Consider the following 17,270-nt stretch of genomic DNA (forward strand, 5'->3'; position numbering starts at 1 on the left):
TGTGCATATATGCCACATTTTCTTTATCCATTTATCTGTTGATGGTCATATATGTTTCTTCCATATATATGCAGCTATTGTGAATAGTGCTGCATATATACATGGGAGGACAGATATCTCTTGGATATACTGATTTTCTTTCTTTTGTGTATATACCTATTAGTGGGATTGCTGGATCATATGGTAGCTCTATTTTTAGTTTTTTTGAGGAACCTCCAAACTGTTCTACATAGTGGTTGTATTAATTTACATTCCTACCAACAGTGTATGAGGTTCCCTTTTCTCCATATCCTCACCAGCATTTATTATTGCCTGTCTTTGGATATAAGCCATTTTAACTGGGGTGACATAAGATTGCACAATAGTTTTGGTTTGAGTTTCTCTGATGATCAGTGATGTTAAGCACCTTTTTATATGCCTGTTAGCCATTCGTATGTCTTCTTTTGAAAAATGTCTATTCAAATCTTTTGCCCATTTTTGATTGGATTATCAGATTTTTAATAGGGTTGTTTGACTTCTTATATATTTTGATTATTAATCCCTTGTCAGATGGGTGGTTTGAAAAGATTTTCTCCCAATCTGTGGGTTGTATCTTGACTTTGTTGGTTGTAACCTTTGCTGTGTAGAAACATTTTAACTTGATATGATCCCATTTGTCTATTTTTTTGCTTTGAGTTCCTGTGGTTGTGGGGTATTACTCAAGAAAATTTTGCCCAGACTAATGTCCTAGAGACTTTTCCCAATATTTATTTGTAGTAGTTTCGTGTTTTGAGGTCTTAGATTTCAATAGATAATCCCTTTTTATTTGATTTTTGTGCATGGCAAGAGATAGAGGTCCAGAGTCATTCTTCTGCATATGGACATCCAATTTCCCCAGCACCGTTTATTAAAGAGACTGTCTTTTCCCCCAGTGTATGGTCTTGGCACCTTTGTTGAAAATGAGTTCTCCGTAGGTATGTGGATTAGTTTCTGGGTTCTCTATTCTGTTCCATTGGTCTATGTGTCTGTTTTTATGCCAGGACCATGCTGTTTTGGTTACTATAGCTCTATATTATAATTTGAAGTTAGGTAGAATGATTCCGCCAGTTGTTCCTTTATGCTCTTTTTGCTTAAGTAAGCTTTGGTTATTCTGGGTCTTTTGTTCCATATAAATTTTAGGTTTTTTTTTTTTTTTTGTACTTCATTTCTGTGAAGAATGTCATTAGGGTTTTGATAAGGATTGCATTGAATCTGTAGGTTGCTTTTAATAGTATGAACATTTTAACAATATTTATTCTTCCAATCTATGAACATGGCATATCTTCAATTTCTTTCATTAGTGTTTTGTAGTTTTCATTATAGTGACCTTCCACTTTTTTGGTTAAGAAGTTTCACTTCTTTGGTTAATTGAATTCTTAGGTATTTAACTTTATGTGTCGCTATTGTAAATGAGATTACTTTTTTTGTTTGTTTGTTTCTTTCTCAGATTATTCGCTGTTGGTATATAAAAATGAAACTGAGTTTTATATGTTGGTTTTGTATCCTGCAAACAAGGATAATTTGACTTCTTCCTTTCTAATTTGAATGTCCTTTATTTCTTTGTCTTGTCTGATGGCTCTAGCTAGAGCTTCTAGTGCTTTGTTGAAAAAGAGTGGTGAAAGTGGGCATCCTTGTTGTGCTCTAGATTGTAGAACAATGGGTTTTCATTTTTCTCCATTCAATATGATCCTAACTATAGATCACAATATATTTTTAATGGTCTCAATTTTCTCTTCTGTATGCAGAAGTGATGCAGAAAATGACTGACCAGGTGAATTACCAGGCAATGAAACTGACTCTTCTGCAGAAGAAAATTGACAATATTTCTTTGACCGTGAATGATGTAAGGAACGCTTACTCTTCCCTAGAAGAAAAAGTCAGTGAAGATAAAGACAGAGAATTTCAATCTTTCCTAAAAGGTAAAAATAAAATAAAACAAATTATTCATTCAGTTAACACAGGAAGAAAATGATTCATTTTTTTTCTTTTCTTATATCACTTTGGGATCTTTGCTTTAGTTTGGGTGGTGTGGAAATCTAAGACAGATATTTTTAGAAGGAGATATAAAATCACTAAACTTCTGAAATAATTTGAAATATCTACATTTTAGTAAATATACTCAAGTCTTTGAATATTCCATTTGGTTGATAAACATAATGTATCTAATTATAGCCTAACTTGTATTTATTTATAGTTAAAGTGAGTCATATTAATTTATTTCCATTGTGTTATCCACTTCAAGAATAAAGATATGGTTAGGGTACCAAGACAGCTAGATGCATGGTTGTCTCAATACTATTGACAGAGACATTGAGGATAAATCTGAAGTGCATTATTATCCCCCCAATTGTCTAGGTTATGGTGTAAAATCAATGAAAAATATCCTAAAACATTCCAGTTATTATTACTATTAAAGAATAATAATTTATGTATATGAACAGGCTTTGTCTGAATTTTGTGCTCTTAAAACAGTGGACTTAAAAGCAAGCTATGTTTCTTTCTGGCGGCCCTACAGGATAATCTATTTCCTGCTAATCCAAGTTGTTGGCAGAATACATTTTCTTGCAGTTGTAGGACTGAGGCCCCTGTTTTCTTGAAGTCTGTAAACTGAGGTCCATTCCTAGCTTCTAGAAGCCACTGCATTTCTTGACTCATCATCGTCTTTCATCTTTAAAGCCAGCTACATTGTCTTGAGTTCTCCCTGCATCTTTCTGACCATGTAACTCGATTGGACCCACTTGGATATAATCAGAAAAATCTCCCAATCTCAAGGTGCTTAACTTTAATCACATTTTCCAAGTCCCTCTTGCCATGTAAAGCAGCATATTCACAGGTACAGGGAATTAGCATACGGACACCTTGGGGGAAAGGGATGTGTATTATTCTGCCTACCACAGAGATTTATGCATAATGAGTAATTGCTATGACAGTGTTATACACAGGATACAATGGGACTACCTGAGACTTGAGACAAATCCAATTTAAGGGGACCAGGGAAAGTGTCTAGAAAGGGAAACCATCTCAATTGATGTTAACCAGGTAAAAGAATTTCTGGTAGGGCAAGGATGTTCTAGGCATGCAGTTTGGTTCCTGGGAGTGTCCCAGATGGATTTATTGTATGAAACTTGTCTGTTTGCAAGCTTCAGGATTACTGGATTTCTTTTCCTTTGCTTTATTTACTAAAAATAATACAATATACAACCCAATTTTTATCATTCACCAGTTATTTTTCTCTATTGTGGCTGTCAGATTAAAAAAAGATAAATAGGTGGATATTTAATATATCATCTACCAGTACAGATACATACATAGCCCAACAACAATTATGATTTTTTTAATCATATAAATAATTGCTGCTACTTAGCCACTAAGAGCAAGACTCTGTCCTACACATCTGGTATGGCCCAAATTTACCAATGCTAAGCATGAGAAGGAAATATTTTTCCCTGCCGAAGTGGTAGCATGAGAAAGAAGTCAAATAGAAACAGTATGTAATTGACTATAACCATCCGAATGAGATTTGTTTAGCAAGATTTGGCTCTCATGACCTAAGAGAATTAGCCTGTCAACTGTTTTTTGTGACCTACCAACCTACTACAAAGAATCTGGCACTGACATAGGAGAAAAATCACACACTCACGGCAACAGCAACAATAATGAAACTCCCTTCTCAATAAGAGGAATTAATTGTGTACTGAGCACAGTCATTAATTATAAAAACCAGAGGGCTTGTAGTTAATGAATATTCTTACAGGAAAAAAAAACCAAACCCACCCCCAAGGTGCTGTGCTTGCCTAGCAAAAGCACAGCTTCTTCCCTTGTTTACTTCACTTCCAAGGTGAAAAACACTTCTTAATCTGCCAGTAGCCATAGAAACTGTTGAGAATCAAATGTCTCAACTCCGTAAGAGGAGGTGGATACCTTAAGATGTACCTAAATGTTATTAAAAGGCCATACATTCCCAGTTACAGAAGGGGCATGCCAAGGTATCTGATATCAAATGTATCTGTTAAGTCACTGAGTGTAATATACCTTTTAAAATGTGGAAGCGTATCAGTTGTAGGAAACAGAATCAAGTAGAATAAAAATGATGTGCCCACTCAGATATTGACATAAAGCACTTTGACATGTTCTTGCAAAATCAGATTCTTGCACAGATGCTTGTTTAGTAACAAATTGTAGAAATGTTATCTGAAAAGCTTCTTATCCCACAACACATTTTTAAGCTAATAATCTGTTTAATACCTTTTCAGATATTGCTGTGATTTTACATTTTCTTCAATGTATTTTTCCATAAAACTGTTAAAGTACAACAGCTAAAGTAATTCATATTCTTCATTTTCATTGTTTTTCCCCCAATTATGTTTATCAAGATTTTTCACTGAGTTTTATCTATCTGCAGGGTTTTTGCCTATTGTTATTCTTATTACGACTTTCAAGTCATGTAGTTTTTTGTTTGCTGAAGTTAAACATTGATTGCCATTGTCATAACTAATAAATTCAATAAAGCTTAAATTTTATTATTCCTTTTCAGTCTTAAAAAGCCGTAAGGTTATAAATTTAAAGAAGATCTAATCTGAATGTTAAATATTTTATTATATCATCAAGTTCTTGATACCATGAGAATTAAAGTCATTTTTAACTAATTGGAAATGACTAAATGTTCTTGTAGAAAGAGTAATATTATTATTACAATTGAATAGTACCTTACACTCAATGATACTAACATATTCTATTTTTAAGACCAGAAATCTATTTTTCCAAATTTTTCTTTCTCTGTGTAGCATATAGAACGTACTTAATTAATATTTATTGAATAAATGGGCGACTGGTAAAATGCTAAGCAAAACGTAGAAGATAAAAACACTTTAAAACCTTTCTGGTGTGATTATCTATGTTATTTGATACAAAAGCTAGAACTATTTTTGTATAATTTATCTTAATTGTGGCTAGTCTTTTCTAATTCATTTAGCCTTTCCTTAGTACTTTAATGCTGTGTGTCATTGATTATTATTCCATATTTCATGTTTTGTTTTCTTTTTTCCATTACATACAAATTGATCTTCAGACTTTTAAACTTATTTTGGTTTCCACTAAGTTTATAAAAAGTAAAATAAAATATATTTTCCTTTTTTTTTTAATCTGGCAACATTGATCTTTAGGGTGTAGGATTTCCAGAGAAATGTTTATCATCTAAATTGTCAAATTTCCTGCTTTGTCTTTGTACAAAATTGTCAATATCAAGGTGCCCAATCAATACATCATTCTATTTTTTTAATAACCACTCTTTCACATATCTTTATGTAAGTCCCTCATGTATGTTAAGTACTTTTTAAAACTTACTTACAAAATAAAGACATGTAGAGTCTATTTTTTTTTAATCCTAGGATGATGTTTCTTGAATAGACTACATAGTAGCCATAACTCATGGCAATATCCTGTTGTACAGATTTTCCTGTCTAAAATGATTTGCATTACGTTGCAGGTATTTTACTTTACAGTCATTGATTATTGTATTTGTCCATTTTCATATTGCTATAAATACATACCTGAGATGGGGTAATATATATTATAATTTATATTAATTAGAAGAGGTTTAACGGACTCACAGTTCCAAATGGCTGGGGAGGCCTCACAATCATTGTGAAGGGGAAAGGAGGAGCAAAGCTGTGTCTGACGTGATGACAGGCAGAAGAGTGTGTGCAGGGGAGCTGCCCTTTATAAAACCATCAGATCTTGTGAAACTTATTCCCTATCATGAGAACAGCATGGAAAAAACCCATCCCCATGATTCAATTACCTCTGACTGGGTCCCTCCCACGACTCATGGGTATTTTGGAAGCTATAATTCAAGATGAGATTTGGGTTGGGAGACAGCCAAACCATATTATTCCATTCCTGGCCTCTTCCAAATCTCATGTCCTCACATTTTAAAATCAAGCATGCCTTCCCAACAGTCCCCCAAAGTCTTAATTCATTTCAGCATTAACTCAAAAATCCACAGTCTCATCTGAGACAAGGCAAGTTCCTTCCACCTATGCACCGGTAAAATCAAAAGCAAGTTATTCACTTTCAAGATACAATGGGGGTATAGGCATTGGGTAAATGAACCCATTCCAAATGGGAGAAATTGGCCAAAACAAAGGGGTTACAGTCCTCATGCAGCTCTAAAATCCAGTGGGGCAGTTAAATCTTAAAGCTCCGAAATGATCTCCTTTGACTCCATATCTCACATCCAGGTCACACTGATGCAAAAGGTGAGTCCCCATGGACATGGGAAGCTCCAACTCTGTGGCCTTGCAGGGTACAGCCCCCCTCCCAGCTGCTTTCATGGGCTGGTGTTGAGTGTCTGTGGCTTTTCCTCATGCACAGTGTAAGCTGTCAGTTGATCTGTCATTCGGGTCTGCAGGACGGTGGCCCTCTTCTCACAGCTCCACAAGGCAGTGTCCAAGTGGATACTCTACATGGGGGCTCCTACCCCACATTTCCCTTCTGCACTGCCCTAACAGAGATGCTCTATGAAAGCTCTGCCCCGCAGCACACCTCTGCCTGGATATCCATATGTTTCCATGTAGTCTCTGAAATCTAGGAGGAGGTTCCCAAACCTCAATTCTTGACTTCTGTGCACCTGTAAGATCAACACCATGGGTAAGCCACCAAGGCTTGGGGCTTGCACCCTCTGAAGCAATGGCCTGAGCTGAAAATTGTTCCCTTTTAGCCATGGCTGGGACACCAAGCACCAAGTTCCAAAAAAGCGCAAAGCAGCAAGGCTCCCATGAAACCATTTTTTCCTCCTAGACTTCCCAGTATGTGATGTGAGGCACTGCTGTGAAGACTTCTGATGTGCCCTGGAGACATTTTCTCCATTGTATTGGCAATTAACATTTGTCTCCTTTTTACTTATGCAAATTTCTTCTGCCAGCTTGAATTTCTTCTCAGAAAATGGGTCTTTTTTTTCCATTGCATCATCAGGCTGCAAAGTTTTTAACTTTTATGTTCTGCTTCCCTTTTAAATATAAGCTCCAATTCCAAGCCATGTCTTTGTGAATTAATAAAAGTGAATGCTTTTAAGAGTACCTAAGTGACATCTTGAACTCTTTGCTGCTTAGACGTTTCTTCTGCCAGATATCCTAAATCACTTCTCTCAAGTTCAAAGTTCCACAGATCTCTAGGCCTGGGGCAAAATGCCACCAGTCTCTTTGCTAAAGCATATCAAGAATCACCTTTGCTCCAATCCCCAATATATTCCTCATCTCCATCTGAGACCACCTCAGCCTTGACATTTTGGTCAAAACCATTCAACAAGTCTCCAGGAAGCCCCAAACTTTGACATCTTTCTGCTTTCTTCTGAGCCCTCCAAATTGTTCCCACCTCTCCCTGTTACCCAGTTCCAAAGTTGCTTCCACATTTTCGGATATCTTAATAGCAGTAACCCACTCTAATGATAACCATACCCCACTCTACTGGTAATAACTATATTAGTCCATTTTTATACTGCCATGAAGAAATACCTAAGGCTGGATAATTTATAAAGAAAAAGAGGTTTAATGGAGTCACAGTTCCACATGACTGGGGGAGCTTCACAATTGTGGCAGAAGGGGAAGGGAGAACAAAGCCATGTCTTACACGGTGGCAAGAAAGAAAGTACATGCAGGGGAACTGCCTTTTATAAAACCATCAGATCTTGTGAGAACTCATTCACTATCATGAGAACAGCATGGGGAAAACCTACCCTCATGATTCAATTACCTCCACTGGGTCCCTCCCACAACATGTGGGGATTATGGGAGGTACGACTCAAGATGAGATTTGGGAGGGAACACAGCCAAACCATATTAATTATATTTTGAATTTGAATGGACATATCTTCGATTTATGTGTACTTCATCACTAGATAGTATAAATATATCTAGTGTATATTTTTTTTTAGTTTTCTGTCTTTGTATGCAAAAGGTTTCTTTTTACATTTTTAGTCATTTTCTATTTTAAACAATTATGAATAGTAATAGTTGTGAATAGTCCAGTACACTTTTCCTGTTCCTTTTTTTAGTGTTACATTTAGAGACTGCTGCAATTATGGCTTATGATTAATCCATGTATTCTAACATTTGAGTTAGTACTATGCGTTTCACTACTTGCAAGCTTTCTCCTCTCTTTTTGTTAAAAATTAATTCCATACTATGATAAAATGTCAGATGAATCTTGAATTCCTATTTTCATTGGTGGAAGACTTAATTTTGAAATTATGAAACCTCATTATTGTTATTTTATTGTTATTATAAACCACTATTAAATCTTATGAATATTACTTCATTTTTCTTCATTTGAGAATCTCATTAAGGTTTTTCTCTGCAGTCAATTTATTAGCTCTTATAAGCTCATAGCATAAGCTCTGAAATCTAATTACTAGAAACCTAATAATATAGTCATGAGCTAACACCAGGTATTATTTACTAAGGCAGAAAGTCCAAAGCCATTTATTTTCGTACAAAACTAAAACTAGACCTAAAATTATTGCACACAAGGATGTATTGCTGAAGTCAGTAGCAGTTCCCTCATGTCTTTTGTCCAAAGAACTTTACTTAGTTTTGTGGTTCTAGTATGTTCTGCAAGTGATGTCTCCTCTCAGATTTATTATTTAAGGAATTGATCACCTTTTGTAAATTGCAGTCATTTAAAAAATTATATAAGTAAATGTAGTTAAGTAGTATTTTTATTATTACATGTTATTAATGTTTAGTCTTAAACTTATCTTTTTAGAGATGTTTAAAGTCTTATATAATTAAAATTTTGTATTATTTATTATTGCTTTCTTTAGGTCTAAAATCCAAAAGCATTAATGTACTGATAAGAGACATAGTAAAAGAACAATTTAACATTCTTCAAAATGACATGCAAGAGACTGTAGCACAGCTCTTCAAGACTGTATCAAGTATATCAGAGGACCTTGAAAGCACCAGGCAAATAATTCAAAGAGTTAATGAATCTGTGGTTTCAGTAGCAGCCCAGCAAAAGTTTGTTTTAATGCAAGAGAATCGGCCCACTTTGAATGATATAGTAGATCTAAGGAATCACATTGTAAATGTAAGGCAAGAAATGACTCTTAAATGTGAGAAGCCTATTAAAGAACTAGAAGTAAAGCAGGCTCATTTAGAAGGTGCTGTAGAACAGGAACACTCAAGAAGCATTCAGTATTATGAATCTCTCAATAAAACTCTTTCAAAAATAAAGGAAATACACAAGCAGCTTTTACCAACTGAACAGATATCAGACCAGAAGAATGTTCCAGCTGCTGAATCAGTCAGCAGCAATGTCACTGAGTACATGTCTACTTTACATGAGAATATAAAGAAGCAGAGTTTGATGATGCTGCAAATGTTTGAAGATTTGCACATTCAAGAAAGCAAGATTAACAATCTCACCATCTCTTTGGAGATGGAGAAAGAGTCTCTCAGAGGTGAATGTAAAGACATGTTATCCAAATGCAGAAATGATTTTAAATTTCAACTTAAGGACACAGAAGAGAGTTTACATGTGTTAAATCAAACATTGGCTGAGGTTATCTTTCCAATGGACAACAAAATGGATAAAATGAGTGAGCAGCTAAATGATTTGACTTATGATATGGAGATCCTTCAACCCTTGCTTGAGCAGGGAGCATCACTCAGACAGGCAGTGATACATGAACAACCAAAGGAAGCAGTAATGACAAGGAAAAGGATAGAAAATCTGACTAGTGCTGTCAATAGTCTAAATTTTATTATCAAAGAACTTACAAAAAGACACAACTTACTTAGAAATGAAGTACAGAGTCGTGATGATGCCTTAGAAAGACGTATCAGTGAATATGCCTTAGAAATGGAAGACGGCCTAAATAAGACAATGACTATTATAAATAATGCCATTGATTTCATTCAAGATAACTATGTCCTAAAAGAGACTTTAAGTACTATTAAGGATAATCATGAGATTCATCATAAATGTACTTCTGATATGGAAACTATTTTGACATTTATTCCTCAGTTCCAACGTCTGAATGATTCTATTCAGATTTTGGTCAACGATAATCAGAGATATAACTTTGTTTTACAAGTTGCCAAGACCCTTGCAGGTATTTCTAGAGATGAGAAACTAAATCAGTCCAACTTCCAAAAGATGTATCAAATGTTCAATGAAACCACGTCCCAAATGAGAAAATACCAGCAAAATATGAGTCATTTTGAAGAAAAAATACTGTCAGCCATTAAGATTTCCAAAACTTTTGAAACTCGGTTGCAAGATGTTGAGTCTAAAGTTACCCAGACACTCATACCTTATTATATTTCCCTTAAAAAAGGCAGTGTGATTACAAATGAGAGAGATCAGGCTCTTCAATTGCAAGTATTAAATTCCAGACTCAAGGCACTGGAAGTAAAATCCATCCATCTTTCAATTAACTTCTCTTTGCTTAACAAAACTCTTCATGAAGTTTTAACAATGTGTCACAGTGCTTCTACAAGTGTGTCAGAACTGAATGCTACCATACCTAAGTGGATAAAACGTTCCATGCCAGACATTCAACTTCTTCAGAAAGGTCTGACAGAATTTGTAGAATCAATAATTGAAATAAAAACTCAAGCTGTCCTATCTAATTTAACTTGTTGTATAGATCAGTCGTTGCCTGGTAGTCTGGCAAATGTTGTCAAGTCTCAGAAGCAAGCAAAATCATTGCTGAAGAAAATTAATACACTTAAGAAACCAACAGTAAATCTTACCACTGTCCTGATAGGCCGGACTCAAAGAAACATAGACAACATAATATATCCTGGTAAGTTGTTACTGTTTAACCTCCTTTTTTTTACTTAAATGATATTTAATACATCTGTACAGTTAAGTAAGACCATTAAACATAAAACTACATACTTGAACTTGGGTAGATAGTCAAGTTGTGAAGATCACTGACATATTTAAATCAGAATCTATCTTATGGTATTTTAGGCATCAATACAAAACAAGTATTTCTAGCGTATATTTGGCTATATGTTTTAAAAATTTCTGACTGGCCCTCTATAAAATAATTAAATTTGCTCCTATAGGACAATTTGCTTTGCACAAGTAATTAAACAAAACTATTAGGCAAGGAGACCAGACTTACTCATTTTGGCACATCTGATATGCAATAGGAATTCAGTAAATATCTGTTGAATGATCATCTGACAATGAATGTCCAGAAAATAGATTTGGGTAAATCACAGAACACCTTCGATGCCAAGCTAAGATACTTAGACATGATTTTGTAAAGAGTAGGGTGTCTGAAAATTTGTATCAGTGGATTGGTTGTGGTAAGAGCTGCGGCTCAGAAGCATGAAGCTAGCAATAGTGTGTAGTGTGATTAGAGAGGTGATATTAGGGATATTATTGAATGAATGTTGTCAAGAGCCATAGAGGAAGCTCTAAGGCAGATGTGAGAAATGTTGGAAAGTTGCCATAAACAGAAACAGATGGAGAGTGTCAAGAAAAATGATTTGAGGAACAGCAAATCTTGATTCTGGTCCTATTAGTGTTAGTAAGTTTCTATGTTAGTTAACAGCACTAGGTAAAAAGTTCACCTCTCTAGTCCTTAGGTTCTTCCTTTTAAGCAATGAGATTGCGATAGGTGATTTGCTGAGGTCCTTAGCAGAGATACACTGAAGACTGCATCATTGTAAAAACCACGCTGTGTTCATAGCCTTAATGCATGACACTTGGAGAAGAGAGAGACCTAGACTTTTCTGAGGTTTTGAATTTGGGAAAGGAGAGAATAGTGGTACCATTAACAGATGTTGTAAACACCAAGGAAGAAGCATATATTTGGGAAGAAAGAGGAATTGTGTGGTGCATATAAATTGCATAATAGTACCTCTGTATGAAATAAATGTTTTACGAATATGTTTGTCACATAACTAATATTGAATAATCTTTTCAAAATAAGAATATTTATTCTTACCAAAAGAAATGGCTGTTTTTCTCATATGAGTCTGCTGTTAAATTACAGCCCATTTGTATAAATTTTGTACTTTATTGCTTTTTAATTGCAAAAGATGATCATTATTCTAACATAATATGACTCTCTATATTTAATGTATGAATGTTTTGATAGTATTAAAAATAACAGAATAATAGAGTTTAATTCTCTCCACTCTTTAAATTAGTATATTTATTTATGACTTCCCCAGATTAATCTGACCTAATAGGACTAATTTTACTTCTGTAGGGACATAAAGCAAACTATTTAGACTTCTGTGTTTCCCAGAGAAAGGTAGTACCTCAATATAAGATGTTCTTATAATAACAATTTTGGGAAATATAAGGAGTTGTTTTTTCCATACTACTTCCATTTTTGGTCTTCATGTGGACACTTCATCATGATCTTCAATTAGCTATACAGTATGTGTGACCATACACAAGGCAAGCTATGTCATTTTTTAAACATATAAGTATACGTACACTATTGTTATAGTAAGTAAAAAATTTAAATAGCCTCAAATAAATTGAGGCAAAAACATTTATAAAACATAAGAACTTGCAAACTTTAATAATATAATGAATGCATGTTTAGTACCTTATAAAAATTGTTTCTAGATACTTATTGTGATTGACTCAATATTGGGCTCAATAGGCTAATAATAGGAAATAACTCAGCTTAGAGTCTTCTTTTCTAATCGTGCTTTGTTAAAATTGATTCCTGTTCCTTTATTTACTGAGAGTAGAATTTTTTATATGCCTGTATAACAAATATAACTATTAAATAAAAGTTCTTTATTTTATTTCAGTAAAGATACCAGTAGTGATGTCAAGGTAATAATGATATGCTGGCCTAATTCCCATGTGAAAGGTAGATATTCATTTTATGCCAGGCCAGGCCAGCAACATAAATGTGTGGGACCCTTTTAAGTGGGTGCATAGGTTTGCATGACCGTTAAGCCAGCCATGCTTCCATGGGCCATAGAACTGATGTCATTCACTGGGTAGCTCAGCAGGTAAGGTCTATGAAAGATGATGAAACCCTGCGGACTCAGGCTAAGTTCTCCTGTAAGACTAGAGCAACTGCAGAATAAACTACTTCTTTTGATAGCCTGTTTTATACCAGGGTGGGACACACTGCTTAAATTTGGCTGTTTCATTTCACCTTTGATATTATGTAAGTATCATATAGCCACATTGCTCTCCCACATAACTCAAGCCAGAAGATTATTTATCATCACCTTATGAATCTCAGAGTCATATTATTCAGATTATACCTGCCATCATTTGCAAAGTAAGTATAGTATATAGAAAGAAAAGCAATATTAACATAGTATTTTAATCTTAATTTTAATAACTGATAACTTATTTTGAAGCCTGATAATATGAATACTGTAATAATATGATATTGGTTACCATTCATTAACATTTACTATATCTCAGACACTGTGCAAATTACTGGTATTCATAACTTTATTTAACAATACCTATCAGGTAAGTATTATTATTCATTCTGAAGATGAGTAAACTGACCCTCAGAAACATTAACTAAAGTATCCTGCCTAAGGTCATTCAACTAGTAAGTGATAGAGTTTGGCTTCTGGTCAGCTAGACATAGGGCTCATTCCTCAACCACATGCTCAAAGAGACTGTAGAGTGTGTTCACATGCCTTTCTCTTCTTTCTGTTTCTGTTCCATGCGTCATATGTTTTTCAGTCTGGCCATATCTGAATATTCCATATGGCCAGAGGTGATATTTTTAGGGAGCTTTTCTTGAAGATCCAAATACTGACAACTTTTTTCTGCACATGAGGAAGTAGAAGTGCTACTTTTCAGTTTGGCTTTTCTGGAATATGACCAGTGGGTACTTATTGACAGTCACCATCAGACAGTCAGAAGGTCTTCCTTTGACTGATGAAAAAGAAGGATAAAATTCAGAATACTCATCCTTGCCACTTCCTTTTGAGCCATTCCTACATTCATTCATGCTAATTCTGATTCCTAGTGGGCCACTGATGATAAGCTATTCTGGTTCAATTGCTAAATATTTGATTTGTTTCTAAACAATATTCTAATAGACACCAAGAGGTTTTTATTTCATCTTTGAAGATTTGTTTGTACAGCAATTGGCAGACTTAACCCACAGAGAGCTTTTGGCTGCTTGCCCTTCCAAGAGCAGCTGAATCCTGCCTTAACACAATGTCAGCAGCTCACTGCGGAGCATGTGCACCTCCTGCTTGTAAAACCACTGACTTTTTATTTCAACCTTTTTCCTAATGTTTACCAATTTAGCTCTCCTTCATAAACCTCTCTTACTAATAATTATTCCTGTACTTGCAAGAAAGATTACTTCCTATAAAACACTTGGTAGAATTTTAAAATGTAATTTTAAATATTATCATTGTTGTGAATATATGCTATTTAAGAGAGAAAAAATAAGGACCTAGTGAATATTTTACTGTCTTATACTACTTTAAAACCATTTCTAAATTTTGTTATTCTGCATAGAGGCAGTTGTGATGACTAATGAGCACTGAATTTAGAATCAGGACACCAGGGTTCAAGTCCTGCCTAGCAATATATTTATTTGTAATAAGTCATTTATTTTTCTAGACTTTTCTTTCCTCATTTATAAAATCAGAATAACCTACAAAGTTCATCAATTTATTTTCAGAATCAAGGATATAATCTGCAGATAGTGTATTATTATTACTATGTGATGCAATTTTCTTAGCTATATTCAATGTATATGTTTTTATTTTCTCAACATTTTTACTTAATATTTGATATATAATTATTTCCATCACCAACATAATTTACAAACTTATGACATTTCATTATTATTATTACTTTTATAAGTCACTCTGTTTTAAACTCAGCATGTGCTCGTAACTTAGCTATGGTCATCATACAATGATAAATCAAAAAGAATAGAATACAAAATATAAAGACTGTGTGAAAACATGTGCATTGATAAGCACTAAAAAAACCCCAAAAGAATGGTTTTCTCCAAACAATTTTCTACTATTTATATGATTTTCCATATTATAAAAATATTTTCAAATATACCTCAAGATAACTAATAGGTTATCTTCTGTACAAAATGGCTGAATATAAGCCATTTTGTACAGAAGAATATAACTATTAAATAAAAGTTCTTTATTTTATTTCAGTAAAGATACCAGTAGTGATGTCAAGGTAATAATGATATGCTGGCCTAATTCCCATGTGAAAGGTAGATATTCATTTTATGCCAGGCCAGGCCAGCAACATAAATGTGTGGGACCCTTTTAAGTGGGTGCATAGGTTTGCATGACCGTTAAGCCAGCCATGCTTCCATGGGCCATAGAACTGATATCATTCACTGGGTAGCTCAGCAGGTAAGGTCTATGAAAGATGATGAAACCCTGCGGACTCAGGCTAAGTTCTCCTGTAAGACTAGAGCAACTGCAGAATAAACTACTTCTTTTTATGATAGCAGTCAAATTTTGAAAGCTATCTGCTTCAATTTAGAATTTCTGATGTGTTTTAGAAGGCCCCCAAAAGCATGCACACATTTGGTAATTCAATAAAACCTCTTTCATAGGATCTGGCAGATCCATAGTGTTCACAGCTGTGGTGAATTAAGGCAAAAAGATCATGATAGGATCAGTTAAGGAAAAAGATACAAGCAGAGTCTGGAGAAATTTAGGCACAGGCTTTTTTATGTTTATCCCTCCCACGGAGGACAACATTTCGGTGTGCTCTTTTTTTCTAGCCACATACACATACACAAAATTAGTAACATGTGTACATTAGTTCTGCCTATACAAGACCATCAGATACTCAGCATCCAAGAGTTTTATTGTGGGCTGGTCACAAAAGTGTCCTCTGCAGAGGACATACCGAAACTCCAGACTCTCAAAAGGGAAGCAGATATTCAGCATAAACCATGCTATTTGTACAGAGAGTCTGGGCACAGTGAATGTCACTTATCAGTTAGGGAATGGAGAGAAGTCAAGTTCCCAGGTGCTAACCAATAGCAAAACTTTCCAAGTAGGCCTTTCTAAAGATAGCAGTCTCTGGCCTGCTATGTTCACTCTTTTCTGCAGATTATATTAAAGATATTCTTTTTGTCAGAATTGGATAGGATGCCTGTCTGCTGGGGATGGCCTCCCCAATTTGTGTCAATAAAACATATCAGTGTTGAATAGAATAGTAAATGAACTACTTTTTGCTCATGGCTCTCTGGGAGAAGAACAGACTCCTCCGGATTTTCACATGATTCACTTCATATGGAAGGATGATGACAGCTAAAGAGCGAATACTGACAAAATTGACAACCTTTTCCATCACCTTGTCCTCAATAAAGTAGCCAGGCTATCTACAGTGCACAGTCAGAAACCCAGATGTTTGGTGATCACATTTTCTGAACCAAAATTTCTAACATTTGCTCTGACATTAAAAAGGAAATGGGACAGAATACCAGGTTCCATTTATACAGTCACTGCACATGCTTGGGTTCTTTCCCAAGTGAGAATCACAGGAGCGCTACTTCCCAACAATAGACTATTTCTTTGGCACCAAGAATTTGAAACTAAATTTGATTTTTAACTTATCTGAAAATTAAGTGCAGTAAACATATATTTTTGTGCTGGTCATTATATTACAAATTTAAGATTGTACATGATAGTATCATTTTGTAACTTATCAAACATGAAAAGGGAGGTGCCAGGATTATTAAATTATAGATTGTAAATTTGCTATGGAATGATCTAAGTGAACATGATATTTTCATCCTGGCAAAAATCACAGCATAGAAATAATAGCTGTGTCATATACTAACTGCATATGAAGTTTGAAAAACATACTTTAAGTTTTCAATTGCCAGCTTTACTATACACAGCTTAAATTGAGGTCTTCAAAGAAATAATAATAATTTTAGGATATAAACCTAATGTGAACTTTTCAAATCTGACTATGTTGACAGCATTGTTTTAGAGGAAAATATCACATGACACTTCATTGACATAAATATTAATAAATCTAAACTCAAGTATCTTTACCCTAAAATCAAATTGCCAGTAAAATTATGATATACAGTGTTTGGAAAAATAGAATGAAAGAAAATTATCACATGTTGTGCCAGAATGATAAAAGTACGAAACTACGCTTTTTGTTTTTTACTTTTTACAAAAAAGTAAACCATTTTTTTTTTTTTACAGTTAATCAACCCTCCTTTCAGAATTGTTTTTCAGACTTTATAATCTTTTTTTTTTTTTTTTTTTTTT

General features: G+C 34.5%; 1 protein-coding gene across 1 annotated transcript in view; it reads left to right on the forward strand.

Moving 5' to 3' along the window:
• MMRN1 (multimerin 1) overlaps window positions 1–17,270 on the forward strand; it is a 73,650-nt gene that overhangs the window by 44,929 nt on the left and 11,451 nt on the right. The window contains exons 6-7 of the mRNA XM_017509174.2: window positions 1,764–1,937; window positions 8,837–10,825. Coding sequence (XP_017364663.1) covers window positions 1,764–1,937; window positions 8,837–10,825 — 2,163 coding nt within the window. The remainder of the gene's footprint in view (window positions 1–1,763; window positions 1,938–8,836; window positions 10,826–17,270) is intronic.

The sequence above is a fragment of the Cebus imitator genome, unplaced genomic scaffold (genome assembly GCF_001604975.1).
Source record: "Cebus imitator isolate Cc_AM_T3 unplaced genomic scaffold, Cebus_imitator-1.0 Scaffold409, whole genome shotgun sequence".
NCBI lineage: Eukaryota > Metazoa > Chordata > Mammalia > Primates > Cebidae > Cebus > Cebus imitator.